The sequence below is a fragment of the Pelodiscus sinensis genome, chromosome 2, assembly GCF_049634645.1.
Source record: "Pelodiscus sinensis isolate JC-2024 chromosome 2, ASM4963464v1, whole genome shotgun sequence".
In the NCBI taxonomy this organism is placed as follows: domain Eukaryota; kingdom Metazoa; phylum Chordata; order Testudines; family Trionychidae; genus Pelodiscus; species Pelodiscus sinensis.
In genome coordinates, this window is record NC_134712.1 from 188964066 (window position 1) to 188978495 (window position 14430).

At 41.8% G+C, this 14430-nt stretch overlaps 1 protein-coding gene across 17 annotated transcripts in view; it reads left to right on the forward strand.

Moving 5' to 3' along the window:
- THRB (thyroid hormone receptor beta) overlaps window positions 1–14430 on the forward strand; it is a 287386-nt gene that overhangs the window by 166952 nt on the left and 106004 nt on the right. The window contains exon 1 of one of the 17 annotated variants that reach the window (XM_075922035.1): window positions 300–604. The exons of 15 other annotated variants lie outside the window; for them this stretch is intronic. In XM_075922035.1, coding sequence (XP_075778150.1) covers window positions 602–604 — 3 coding nt within the window. In that variant the 5' untranslated portion in view covers window positions 300–601. Of the gene's footprint in view, window positions 1–299; window positions 605–14430 lie in introns of those variants that run through there. One more of the 17 variants, XM_014579149.3, reaches the window with a different exon arrangement.

Here is a 14430-nt window from a genome sequence, read left to right on the forward strand (position 1 = left end):
TTCTTATCCCAGCACTATCCAGTTTCCATTTAACTGGAAGGTTTTAACACAGGCTCAGGAGGTTAGATTAGCCATCTGGAGATTGATGTCCATCTTACATTAGGCATATGAATGAAAGGGGAAGAAGTGAGATGTCTCTAAAATGTTGATAAAAATCTTTGCTATGAAAGGGACCAAGGCTCTTAATAACAGTGAGGCAGATTTTGTTAATGGGGTTGCATGGCTGTTACAAAGAACAGAATGTAGCCTAAACCATGGTGAGGAAAGAGGTGGAGCTTGTGCAATAAAGGGAAAGGTATGAAGCGTCTCATAACATTGTATTAAACGTGCTGTTACAGCACTGTGTACTAGTGTTTCTGCCTTTTGCTGGCCTCTGGGAGCCTCGTTAGTGAATGTTTTTAGAAGAAGTGTTGGCACAAGAAGATTTTATTGTTTATTTCGCAATCATTGAAATCTCTTGGCTTCTTTTTCCTCCTTATTTTCTCCCTTATGTGGAGTGGAGGACTGAGTAGAGAACAGACCGGAGAAGAGAACATGAGTTCCCAAGGACTGTTGACTTGAGAGGTGCTATTAAATTGTCTTCCCTTTGTAACAATTTATCATGGTGAGTTATTCTTTCCCTTTTTTCACTGTTGCTCTTTACAGGCACCATTCTAACTGGGGGTTCTACTTCTATGTTTCACCTCTTTTTCTTGTTCAAAGTATACTTACAGGGTAGGGGTTTGTTGTTGTTTTTTTTAAAAAGTGGAAGGCCAGCAGCCTTTTGGTGGGCTTTCTTCAGCTTAGCTCCTAGAGCAAGAGTAAGTAGGATAGGGAGAGAGAGACAATTCTGTATTAAGTAATTGCTCCCTTCTCCCAGCGCAGAAAAGTTCTGAAGGGTTAAGGCTCACATCTACTTCATTAAAATCTATCTGAAGTGCTATGCCAGCTTTTTATATAAAACACATGAATATATTTACCCTGAGAGTTATGGATCTTTAAACAACCATAAAATGGAGGCAGTAGACCTCAAAATGAAAGATCCTGAGAAACTGGCAATAGATGTAGGTGAGTATAAATGAGTCGTGTTGCAGTCAGTGATGTACTAGTACATGCAGGAGAATGACAACTCACACTGACAAGCAGAGCAAAAAAAATAAAACCATTGGTTTCTGCACCTCCCCCAAAAAAGAGCATTTATCGATATGCTGTTAGCACTCAAGGCATGGTTTAAATGTACAGCAGAATTAATGCCCACATGTAGCTGAAGTCTAGCAGGATAGTCCAATATAACCTACTAAGAGCAAACGAGGTAACTCTGATGCTGTGACTTTTACATCATTGATTTACCCCCTGGTGTTGAGATTATGGACCCAAAATTTTATTACAGTATTGTGAGCTGTATAGGGAAAAAATGACTTAACTACTTTTCTTAGGTTTTTAGCCAGTTAAACTAAGATTATCCATAGGGGATTAAATTTCTGTTTCAGGATCGTGATTTAGTTTTTATGATGTCTATTTGAACAGTAAGTAATTTTTAGTGCATAGTACATCTTTTTATTGTGACCTCTGGCTTGCATCAGGTGATATTGTATTAAAGGACTGTTCATTTTCAAAGGAAAGAAAATAATTCATTTTGGCTCTTGTTTTTAGCTATTGTTTTGGGCTGGTTTTTTTTTTATTATTATTATTTCATGTGCAGTTTGTTTCCCCCCATTCCTTTCAGATTTACCTTGTGAAACCATGGAAAATACTGTGTATAAATCATTTGATTTATAGGAAGCTTGGTGGTTGTTGTGTAGTGTGTGGGGTTGTCTGTGGGGTTTTGTTTGTTTGTTTGCTAAGTCTACATTTTGATTTGGCTGAGCTTTTCTGGTTTTCTTTTAAAATGTAAACAATTAAACTTACAAAAGGGTTTATTATGTTTACTTCTAGAGATGAGTCTGAACTATAACATTCTGATCTAGATTTTAATTTTGCCAGTGTTTGCTATTCTTTAGATTTGGGATTTTGATCATCCCATTAGCAATAACTTATCATAGAAACTAGGTAAAAATGTTGGAGTCTGGATTTTGAAGAGAATTTTTCTTTAGAATTCTAGGGAACTTAGGTCTGCTTTGAGCCCATGACCAGACCATGTCCATGAATAGAGCACACATCATAAAAAGACATGCCTGGTTTGTAGTGATGAGCTGAAACCAGAAGTGTTATGGATCATCAGGCGTTTCTACCATGACCAATACTTGTAATAACAAACTGTTCATTTTATAAAATTATAGCTGTAAGAAAACATACAGGGGAAAAGTTTTTCTGAAAATAAACACTAGAAGAGCTCTTTGTAGTTAAAAAGCTTGTCTCACCAATAGAATTTGGTCCAACAAAGTCATTACTTCACCCACCTTGCCTCACTAATATCCTGCAAGCAGCACATTCCTTGGTAATTTCTTTGCTGTAGACAAAGATGAAGTTATAAAAAACAAGTTATTAGTTCCTTATTCTATTCTAGGCTTCAAATGTGCCATTTCTCATCTGGAATAAGACTTCTCAGATTTGTGTCTGATTTTTTTTTCTTGTTCTTTACCCACACAGTAAATATATCTGAGCACTTCAAAGAAGATATACATTATTCTTTATCTGAATTATTACTTCAGGGTTTTTTTTATTGGGTTGTTTCACGTTTCTTTGCTTTAACTGTTGGGTACGTAGTCATATCTCATGTCTTAACATGAGAAAGCAAACCAGGAAACTGGGTGTGAATAGCTGTAATGTTGCATTTGTGTGCCATATTCTTACCATTCAGCCAAAATTCTTTAGATGTTACAATGAAAATTCAGTTTAAAATCATCAGTTTACATAGAACTACAGTGGCGAGTACAGCACATAAAAGCGGTGCTTTGTAAACAAGGCTGTATGCCGGCATATGTTGCAATACATCACAGCTTCGTAATAGGTTTATATATGCTGCTTTTCAAACAAAGAACTCTTTCTTTCACATAAGCTCTTCAGAAAGTTACCGTCATCATTTAAATTACTTATTCCTCTCTCTATTTTATGGCAATGGAGAAAGGGGTGAAGAATAGTGGGAAGGAGGAATTTTTATGCAGTCATTTTCGTCACATGATCAAAAAAGGCCGCCTTATGGGTGCACAAAGAGTTCATTAAAATGGTAATGTACAATATAGTTATTAATTTTACAATTCTAGAATGGACTAGCACCAAAAGACAAAGTTAAATTGGGAAGCCAAGGAAATTAAGAATAAAATCTGCCTTTTTGACCATACAGGCTATACTATATGTGTACCTGAATGAGAGACTTCCAAAGAATATCTGCTGTAAGTACTGAAGGAAGTGATTTTGGGGATTCAGTACTGTAGCTGACTAATTTTCATCTGAATTAGAACTAACCAATGCCTCAGCTTGGTGTAGACTCAAGGTGCCATCTTTGGATGAGACTTCCACAAAATAAGGACCATTTGCAATTAATCAAAGACATGTTTAATAAGTGCAAGTGTGTTTAAAATCATACTGGCCTGCCAAAATTTCAACTCTGGTAATTACAGTCTGCCCAACTAAATTCCCCCTGCAACTGCAATTGATTATGGCATTCTGAATTACTTTGTGCTGTAAATTATTGTGTAGATTTTATGTACTTTCATGTTTCACTTTAGAAGTGGCTGCATTCCAATGTTGGATGGTTGGATCATTATATGTTGTTGAACTACTTTTTAAATTATATAACTTCTAGATAAAGGATGTGATGATTCTCAGATAAAATATATTATGGAAGAGCTAAGTATTACTACGCCATCCTGAACTCACTGTATTTTTCTAAGGCATGATCTAGGAACTGCTATAAAATCTATTCACAAAAAAATATTTTAGAAAAAACAATGAGGCTGTTATCTACATAGAATCTTGTCCTGGAAAGAGTTATTCTTGTGAATAACATTATCCTAGAAGAGTAATCCTACAGAGTTATCTAGGACTGCTCATTTAGTCAGAGTTGCTCTTGTGTAAGCTGTTGTAAAATGAGAACTGGGATTATAATGTATTTCAGGGTTTGCAGGTGTTAGAGGGGTTTGTGGATGGGTGCACCAAAAAATCATATACACAACTACTGTGCTCAGGAAATTCTGACTTTATTTATGAAGGTGGGCATTTCAAAATGCACATACAGGAATAAATTTGAAAATATTATTTTAGTGCTTATTTAACTTTATATACTACATTTACAATTTTTATTATGCCTCTGCATATGGAATGGTTTTATTTTTTTTAACTTTCACATAGATTGTAATTTCAATAAAAGTGAAATATTTTGTTTATAATCACTAGTGTTTTTTCTGGATGAAAAATATAATGTAAATGATACAATTTTAAACTAGTAGATTACATGCATAGCGACCCCTATTGTTATATTCTCATTTACGCTGTTAGAACCAAGCTTCATATTTTAAATAAGTTCCACAGTTCCCGAGTTAAAATATAGAGAGAAACTGTTTTTTATTGTCCAGTTTCATTCACTTGAGTAGTTATTACAGAGACTGGGTATATATTTAGCATAGTACATTTCCACTGTGACCTTTTATATGCTGTGAATGAAAGCTAGTGCTGTGATATGATTGCTCTCATGAAATAAATTTCTGAGTGAATTTAAACTTATTTATCCTTAAGAGAGCAGTACATATTGAATTCATAATATTAATTAAATTGTGATACTTACCTTCAGTCTGCCAGAGAAAAATACTTTCCCAAAGCTATGTAGTCAACTAGTTTTTTAATCTCTCCTCATATGAAAGTCCTTCTACACCCCTAATGATTTTTGTTGCCTTTCGCTATACCTTTTCCAATTCTAATATGTGTTGTTTGAGATGGGGCAACCAGACCTGCATGCAGTATTCAAGGTGTGGGCATGCCATGAATTTATATGCTGATATTTTCTAGTTTTTATTATCTATCCATTTACTCAATAGTTCCTAATGTGGTTGGCATTTTTTATTGCCACTACACATGGAGCGGATATTTTCAAAGAGATGTCCACGATGATGCCAAGATTTTTCTTGTGTGCTAACAGCTAATTTAAACCCTATAATTTTCTATGTATATTTGGGATTATTTTTTTTCCAATGTGCATTACTTTGCTCTTAGCAACATTGAATTTTATATGCCATTTTGTAGCCCAGTCACACAGTTTAGCGAGGTCCCTTTGTTAACTCTTTGAAGTAAGCTTTGAATTTTACTGTCTTGAGTAATTTCATATAGGTTGCAAATTTTGCCACCTCACTCTTCACCCACTTTTCTAGATAATTTATGAATGTTGAACAGCACAGGTCCCAGTACAGATCCTTGGAGAACCCATCTATTTGCCTCTCTTCATTGTGAACACTGACCATTTATTCTTACCCTTTGTTTCCTATCTTTTAACCAGTTATTGATCCATGAGAGGACTTTTCTTCTTATCCCCTGACTGCTGAGTTTGCTGAAGAGCCTTTGGTGAAAGACCTTGTCAGAGTCTTTCTAAAATTTTGAGAATACTATATCCACTGGATCACCCTTGCCCCATTGCTTGATGACTCTGTCAAAGAATTCTAATAGAATGGTGAGGCATAATTTCCTTTTACAAGAGTTGTGTTGACTCTTATCCAACATACCATGTTTACGTATCTGATAAACCTGTACTTTATTATACTTTCAAATTATTTGCACGGTACTGAAGTTAGGCTTAACAGCTGATAATTGCCAGAATTGCCTCTGGCGCCTTTTTTTTAAAAACGAGTGTTACATTAGCAACCTTCCAATCATCTAGTAGTGCTGACATTTCAAATCCAAGTTCCTTCAGAATTCTTAGGTGATTACCATTTGATCCAGACAGTTAATTATGATTTAATATATCAATTTATTCCAAAACCTTCTCTGTTGACACTTCAGTCTGGGACAATTTTTCAGATTTTCCACCTCGAAATAATGTTTTGGGTGTGTAGGGATCTCTTCTGATGTGCTCTGCAGTGAAGACGAATGTAAAGAATTAATTTAGCTTCTCTGCAACAGCCTTTGTCTTCCTTCCATGCTCTTTAGCACCTCAAACATCCAGTGGCCCCACTGATTGTTTGGCTGGCTTCCTGTTTCTGAGGGACTTAATTGTTTTTATCTTTCATTTTTATGTGGTAATTGATCTCTGAATTCTTTTTTGGCCTGACTTCTTATATTTTTACACTCACCTTGCCAGAGTTTGTTCCTTTCTATTTTCCTCAGCAGGGTTTGATTTTCCCATTTTTAAAAGCTGACTTTTGCCTCTTACAGACTTCTTTATTTGGCTGGTTAGCTATGTTAGCATTTTGTTGGTCCTCTGACAATTTTTGGGGGGTGGGGAGGTTGTGGCATTTTTGCTTTGGTGTGAGTGGGTGGTAAATGTGATTTTTGACCCCATGTTACAGTGTTTTTGAATAACTTCAAGGCAGTTTGCAGGATTACAACCTTAGGACTGTTCTCTTTTAAATTTCCATTTAACTAGCTTCCTATTTTTTCTTTAGTTACCTTTTTTGAAGTTAAATACTACTGTGGCGGGTTCTGTAAGATGTTTTCCCCTACAAGGATGTTAACTAAAATACATTATGGTTGCTAGCAGGGCTGTCCCTTGGAGAGTGCGGCGCCCAGGGCAACCCCCCTGCCGCAAGCCCCATCCTTACCTCACTTCTGCTCCTACCTTGCCCCTGCTCCAACCCTTTCCTGCAAGCCCCACTTCTGTTCCACCCCTTTCCTTCCCCCACGTGATGCAAGCTAGAGGATTACTGAGGGCCTGGCCAGAGCGGCAGCAGCAGGGTTTGTCCCCACCTCTCACGTACTGTGGAGGTAGGAGTCGGAGTGGCCCAGCAGTCTGCTCTGCTCCACCCCACCCTGCTTCTCTCTTCTGGCCCACTGCACTCAGCCTCTCTGCCCCAGACTGTCAGTTCTGGTGTCTAGAACTTTTATCTCTTCCTTCCTTCCTGAGGTGACACGTTCCCAGTCAATATGGGGGTAGCTGGAATCCCCTGTTATTACAATTTCTGCGTTAGAAGACTTTCTAGTCTCCCTGAGTATTTCACAGACACTGTCACCATTCTGGTCAGGTGGCCAGTAGTACATGCCTACAGTAGTATTCTTATTGTTCAAGCATGGAATTTCTATCCTTAGTGAATCAGTGGTACAATTTTTTATTCTGTGTGGTCTTGCAGGTACGGTGCCAATCCTCCATCAATGTAACCTACCCTGTCGTTCCTATATATTTTGTACCATGAGCTATTGCTTATCTTCTTTCTGCCAAGTTTCTGCATTGTCCATTATATCAATATCCTCATTTAATGCCTACCACTCTAATTCGCCCATATTAGTGTTAGATTTCTAGCATTTGTATGCAAGCATTTATACATTTTATCAGTGTTTGCCTGAACATATCATCGGCTTATCACAAATTCACCTGTTTAGATTTATGATAATCAAATCCCCCTTCACTATTTCCCTGTTATTTTTAGTGTTTGGGGATCTCTCAGTGCATCTGAGGATGGGTATGCTCGATATAAGATGATATCATCACATCATCTGGAAGGAGGATCCCCACTCTTGGGTTGTTTCTCACCAGTCCAGCTTCTGGTTATCCTCCCTAACAGCGCAGAGGCTGTCAGACTCAAGGGTGGAGGGTGGGGTGGATGACTGCTCTGTTGTATCCCTGAGACTGAATGTTTTTTCTAGGAACCTTTCCATCTTAGTTTCTCCAGTTCAGCAACTCTGTCCTTAAGAGACTATACTGTGTCTCTGAAGGCTGTGAGTTGCTTACACTGCATGCACACACGTGGTATCTGTCCAGAAGGCAGATAATTGTACATGCTGCATTCAGTGCAATAAACTGGATAGCCCCCACTCGCTATGCTGCTGGTTTTCTGCCTGCATTGTTTTTACTCTTGCAAGTTTTGTGGGGAGAGGGTGGTGGTAGCTGGTCTAAGTTTAGAGTATGTCTGTTAGGTGTATCTGCATCTCAGATTCCTGCACAAACTGCCCCATTTGCTGTTTTGGAATAGTTCCCCTATGCAGGGCACCCAACAGACTTCTCAGGGCCCTGAGCAAAGTGCAGGGGAGCAGCCCTTTAGCTCTGCCCGGGGCTCTGGTGGCTGACGTTGCTGCTGTAGCAGTGGCATGTGGGAGCCACAGGCCCTATCAAATTGCCAAGTCCTGAGGCAGCTGCTTCCTTTGCCCCCATCCCTCTTTATAGAATGGTTGGGAGCCGGACACTCATTCTGAACAGGAAAGACAGATTTGAACATCTCTCAGCTTTGGTAGTGTCCAACTGCAGAATGCCAAACCTGGACCCAAACTGAGATTTAAGTTTAGGATCCAAAATTCCGAGAAGTGTAATGTCTGTTTCAATCTGCTTTGATTCATTTCAAAATTGCTTTAAAAATTGACACGCAGTTATTTCACTTGTGTACTCCTTTGTCACAAATTCATCCCAAAACTCTAAAATTCTCCAGTATACAATACAGGCAGTCCCCGGGTTACGTACAAGATAGGGACTGTAGGTTTGTTCTTAAGTTGAATCTGTATGTAAGTCGGAACTGGCGTCCAGATTCAGACACTGCTGAAACTGACCGCCAGTTCTGACTTACATAAAGAATCAACTTAAGAACCCCAGGCGTCCCCAAGTCAGCTGCTGCTGAAACTGATCAGCAGCTGATTCCAGGAAGCCCGGGGCAGAGCAACTCTGCCTCGGGCTTCCTGTAGTCAGCGCTGGTCAGTTTCAGCAGAAGCTGACTTGGGGACGCCTGGGGCAGAGCAGCTGGGGTGCTACTGGACCAACCCAGCAGCACCCCATCTGCTCTGCCCCAGACGTCCTGATTCAGCCGCTGCTGAAACTCACCAGCAGCGGCTGAATCAGGACCTGGGGCAGAGCAGCTGGGGTGCTGCCGGGTTGGTCCAGTAGTGCCCACGGGCGCTGCAGGACCAATCGGCAGCGCCCCAGCTGCTCTGCCCCAGAGTCCAAAACAAAAGCCTGGTCTGCGGGGGGGGGGGCACACTAGCTGCGCCCCCCCCCCCCCAGCAGACCAGGGACACGGGGAGCAGAGCCGCAGCGGCAGCGGGGTGCCGCGCCTCTGAGGCTTTGCTCTGGCAAAGCCTCAGAGGCGAGGGACCCCGCCACGGCTGCGGCTTCAGTCTGGGTGCCTGTGGTCTGCTGGGGACGGCCCCCAGCAGACCACAGGCACCCGGACTGAAGCCGCAGCCGCGGGAGGTCCCGCGCCTCTGAGGCTTTGCCAGAGCAAAGCCTCAGAGGCGCGGGGAACCGCCGCTGCTGCCGCTCCAGTCTGGGTGCCTGTGGTCTGCTGGGGACGGTCCCCAGCAGACCACAGGCACCCTGACTGAAGCCGCAGCCGCGGGGGGGTCCCGCGCCTCTGAGGCTTTGCCAGAGCAAAGCCTCAGAGGCGCGGGGAACCGCCGCTGCTGCCGCTTTGACTGAAGGCGCTTTGCTCTGGCAAAGCCTCAGAAGCGCGGGAACCTGCCCGCTGCTGCCTCTTGGGTCCCGGTGCCTGTGGTCTGCTGGGGACGGTCCCCAGCAGACTACAGGCACCGGCACCCAAGTGGCAGCAGCAGCGGTTCCCGCGCTTCCGAGGCTTTGCTCTGGCAAAGCCTCAGAAGCGCGGGAACCCGCCCGGTGCCCCTGGTCTGCTGGAGACGGTCTCCAGCAGACCAGGGGCACCGGAGCAGCTTACGAACGGGGCTTTCTCGCCCCGACTTCTGGGGCGAGAAAGCTCCGTTCGTAAGTGCGGATCCGACGTAAGTCGGATCCGCGTAAGTCGGGGACTGCCTGTACTTGCAGAGCGTTCTCCTTCATTCAGCTTAAAAGATGTGATTTTCACTCCTATACAATAATTTGTTCTCGTTTTTTTTCTGCCTTCTTACTATTTGGTGTGCAGATCATTCTGAGGCATGGTCTTCTATCTAGTGCAGGTCTTCTCAACTTTGGAAGCCCTGGGGGCCACAGTAATATTTACAGCATATGCTGAGGGCCACAACTTAAGTGCGGTTGCATGTACATGCAAATATATATGCAAATAGCTTCTTTCACACTGACAGGCATGAATACAAAGATTAAGGCAAGACTAAATAACACACAGGCCCCATTTAAGTCAGTTCTGCTGATATTAATCAAATGCAATATTTACCCAATTTCCACCCACATGACAGCACTTTTAATGAGCAATGACAGTCCAGGAATTTAACTACTAAAACGCACATCAACAGAAGACTGTTACACTGACTGGAGCATGTTTCCAGTGGAGGCCATGTTCAAAGGATCCCACCCGTGGGCCGCATGATGAGCTGTGTGTAAACCCAAACTGCACCGCAGGCCTCAAACAAATGGGCTGCTGGATGCATGACACCTGTGGGCCGCGTGTTAAGTAGCCCTGATCTAGTGGACCTTATTACCATGTTCTTGTAACAAGTTGACATATTTTTTTAAAATCCCTTTACAAAGAGAGAATGTTACAAAGAGTTTATTCTATTGTTAATTGTCATAATCTCTTGTTAAACAAAACAAGAATAATGCTGATAGACTACCCTTGATTCTTCTTATGAAGGATCTAATTCTCCAGTTCTTTATACCTTATGTCATTATTTACACCAGTGCAAACTGGGCATAAGTGTAACCTTTTAAAAAAAAATTTGTAGCACTTCACACTTGATATGGACAAATGAAGTGCAAGGCAGTAGAGATTCCGACCCAGCCCAGTCTAGATGAAAAGAGAACATTGTTCCAGAAACACCCTAAAGAGAGCAAGGAAAATAGTCTGGGAATTGCTTATGGGTTTAAGCCTGTATTAATGTCTTGGTTTGGAGCCAATCAGCTTCTTGGTTTGAAAAACTGATTCCAGAGTTTTCATAAATGCTTTCCACAAGGAATAATGCCCCCTTCCCTCTACTCCTGTCTTCTCCTTCCACTTGAAATTTATAGGAATTCTCCCTTCTTTTCCAGGTTGTTGATTCTTTAGCATAGCTTCTTTTTTTAATTGCCTGAAGTGTACAACCATACATTCATAGGTTGCCTGACTAAGGGATACTGCATCTCCCTTATCTGCAGTCTACCCAAGCCTTTGCCAGTTTGTTGACCAAGGTCAGCAATCTGCATTTTATGTAAGTGGTATCTGTCTCTGCAGTTCTATCTCTAACATCAGCAACTGCCTATGTTTTCACAGTAAAAATATTTATACAGTGCATAAATGGTAATAAGCATCAGGTGGTCATTAGTTTTTCTGAGTATTCTAACTAGAAAAAGATTAAAAAACAAAAGGATATGTAATGGAAGAGCTAGACATTGAAGGGAAAACACTTCATTACTTTTAAAATAAAAGTTTTTCACAATTAATGTTTAGTTTGCTGTATATTAAAGAAAAGATCTGGTCTTAGACTTAGTGGATGTTCCAATGCCTTAGAAAAGAACTGAACATAAGGAAACAAGTCCAACTTTTGCCTTACACATTATCTGTTGCATATGCTGTTAGGCCAGAACCAGAACCAGAATTGGAGTTGATGGAAGGACTTCCACTTACTTCAGTGGACTTTGAATCAAGCCTTCAGATTTCTGTAAATGACATTTATCTAATATGAATTAACTTATTTTGAATGTGTGGATGAGGATCATTTGTAGTTTGTTTCTAGAACTGTGTAAGAATTTCCTGTATTATTAACAACCGGACTGGCAAAACAGGTTATTATAACTTTCAGAAATATACTTCCTTAATAGCTTATGCATTATTAACCTACACTTGGGAGTCAATAAATATATACAGTACAATAAAGTTTATTTGCACATGGTGCTGCCAGCTTGTTAACCTTATCTAACTATAGATATTGTCACTATTCAAATATAGATGTGTAACAATTATAATTTATGTAAAAAAAAAATTCTCAGAGTGGTAGTCATGTTAGTCTGTAACTTTAAAAACAACAAAAAGTCCAGTAGCACCTTCGAGACTACAAAAGCTCATGATTCTATACATTTTGGTTAATCTTTAAGATGCCTCAGGACTACTAATTGATTTTATGTAATAGTTTTTCTGTTCTAATATGGATCCCAGGAAGTCCCCGGCTGAGCGACAGATCCAACTTCTCAGGAAACACGCCTGCTGTTTGCGGGAGAGGAGGAGCAGCCCATATGCTTCCTGAGACACTGGCTCCGGTGCGCAGCTCGGGACTTTCCCCTCCCTCCCCCGGCCACTGCTGCTGCAGGAAGGCAGCAGGGGGAAGGAAGTCCCTGGCTGCGCACCAGATCCCTGCTCTTTCTACACTTTTCCCTAAGCACATTCCAACCCTGCTCTTCCTCTCCTCCCCCAGTGCCTCCTGCATGCTGGCTGTTTAGGGGAGGGGAGGAGAGGAGCAGCGTGCACTGTGGGATCCCCAGATACTGGCCGAGCTGTTCCTGTCCCCGCCTTGTAGCCAGATTCCCCACCCCCCTGCCCAACAGCACCCTGACCCCTCCCGCTGCCCAGACCCCCACAAGTACCCTGCCCCCACCAGCACCTTACCCCCTGGCCAGACCCCATCCTGCCCCTGCCTCGTGGGCAGACCCCCATATAGCACCCTGCCCCTGCCCCCTGGCCAGACACACACCAGCACCCTGCTCCTGCCCCCTGGCCAGACACTCACCAGCACCCTGCTCCTGCCCCCTGGCCAGGCACCATCCAGCACCTGTCTCCTAGCCAAACACCCACCAAGACCCTGCTCCTGTCCCCTGGCCAGACACCCACTAGCACCATGCTCCTGTCCCCTCCCTCCTGGCCAGACACTTACCCCCAGCTTGCTCCTGTACCCTATTTTCCATCCAGATTCTGCCCCCTGGCAAGTGTATAGGAGTTCTGGGTGATCTAAAAACAGACATATATGGCCCAGCAGTGACATACTCTGTAATATTGCAGTATTATGCAGCCATGACTGAAAAATTCAGCAGCATGTAGCAAATATGTAAAGGCTTGTCACACAAGCTTTTAGGTACTAGAAAGTCACCTGACCTGCTATTGCATTTTTCTAATTTGAGGTATAACACTTTTGATGTATGACATCATGAGCCCCCGAAGTCATGTGTGTATCATGTTTACCCATACAAGGATCATATCAAAAGATGCTGCTATTCTATCTCACTTTTGGATATACAGAGCACTGTGTTCAGACACACAAGGTGTAAAATACTAAGGGGGTGAGGAACCTATATCCATGAGCTCACCCCAGAATCATGAAGTTTAAAAGTTTCAGATTAACAATGAAATGTATGGAATGTCTCAGTTAAAAATCACAGAAAATAAGCCGTAGTTCAGCATGCCGTCCTTATTCAACAAAGCATTTCAGCATATCCTTATGTCTTGTTTATTTTAACATTGAAGGTTAAGCATGTTCTTACATGCTTTTCTGAGTAGGGATGGATTTAAACACATGTTTAAATGCTTTGCTAGTCAGAGCCTTAGAGATTAAAAAGATGTATTGAGTTTTGTTAGCTGATATTAATCAAGCCTCTGCCCATTAGTGTCTGAAGATCATTTCATAAATGGTAGAGTGCTGACTGGGAGGATGGGGACACATGAATAATACTGGACTAAGATTAGCTCTTTCTGATTAAAATAATGCATTCGTGTCGTCTTGCATTTGTGTAGTGGTTTATGGATCTAAAGTGAGGCGCGAGTGTGTGCGCGAGTATGTGGAGGGGGGTACATAATGTTCTTCAGTAGTAATTTTTTTCCAGTTTGATTTGATAGCCATGAAAAGCTCACTTGGTAGCTATTAACTGAACTGTAGCAGATACTGAAGGAAACAAGTTATTCCAGCTATGCTCAACATTAAAGTATGCTCAAACATTACCCTTCGGGTTCACATTTTTCAAAGGTATGACAAGCTCAGCTCTTTTGTGTGTTGATATTTGGTGAAACTGGACTCAGTGTAGAACCATTTCTGAACTTTGGGCCAGTGGAGGATGTAGCACCAGAGGCTTGACCTTTTGGAGGGCAGGAACATATTAAAAGATCCTCAGGTAGGGAGGCAACTGTCAGCCCATTATATACTGCAGCCATACTTTAGAGCTACGGTACCATCATATCTGCGTCATCACATCATATATGTGTCATCTGGCCCTAAGCACTCGATATTTTTCTTCTAAAAGGCATCCACCCAGACTCCAGTTCTATATATTTGTACCTCCCCTCCCATAACTGCCCATAAAGGGATACCTCACCGGCTTTAATGTATGTACCCTCACTGCAACCCTTTCAGGTAGGGAAAAACAGTGCTATGATCCTTGTTTTTAGGCTTGGTAGAATTCAATTGTTGTTGTTGTTTTGTAATTTCAGTGATTAATAGCAATTTTAGGGGGGTTAGGTTTAACTACTTTCACTGTCCCAGTTGTGGGAAATTAAGGAGAAGATAGGTTGGTGCTAACCCTGC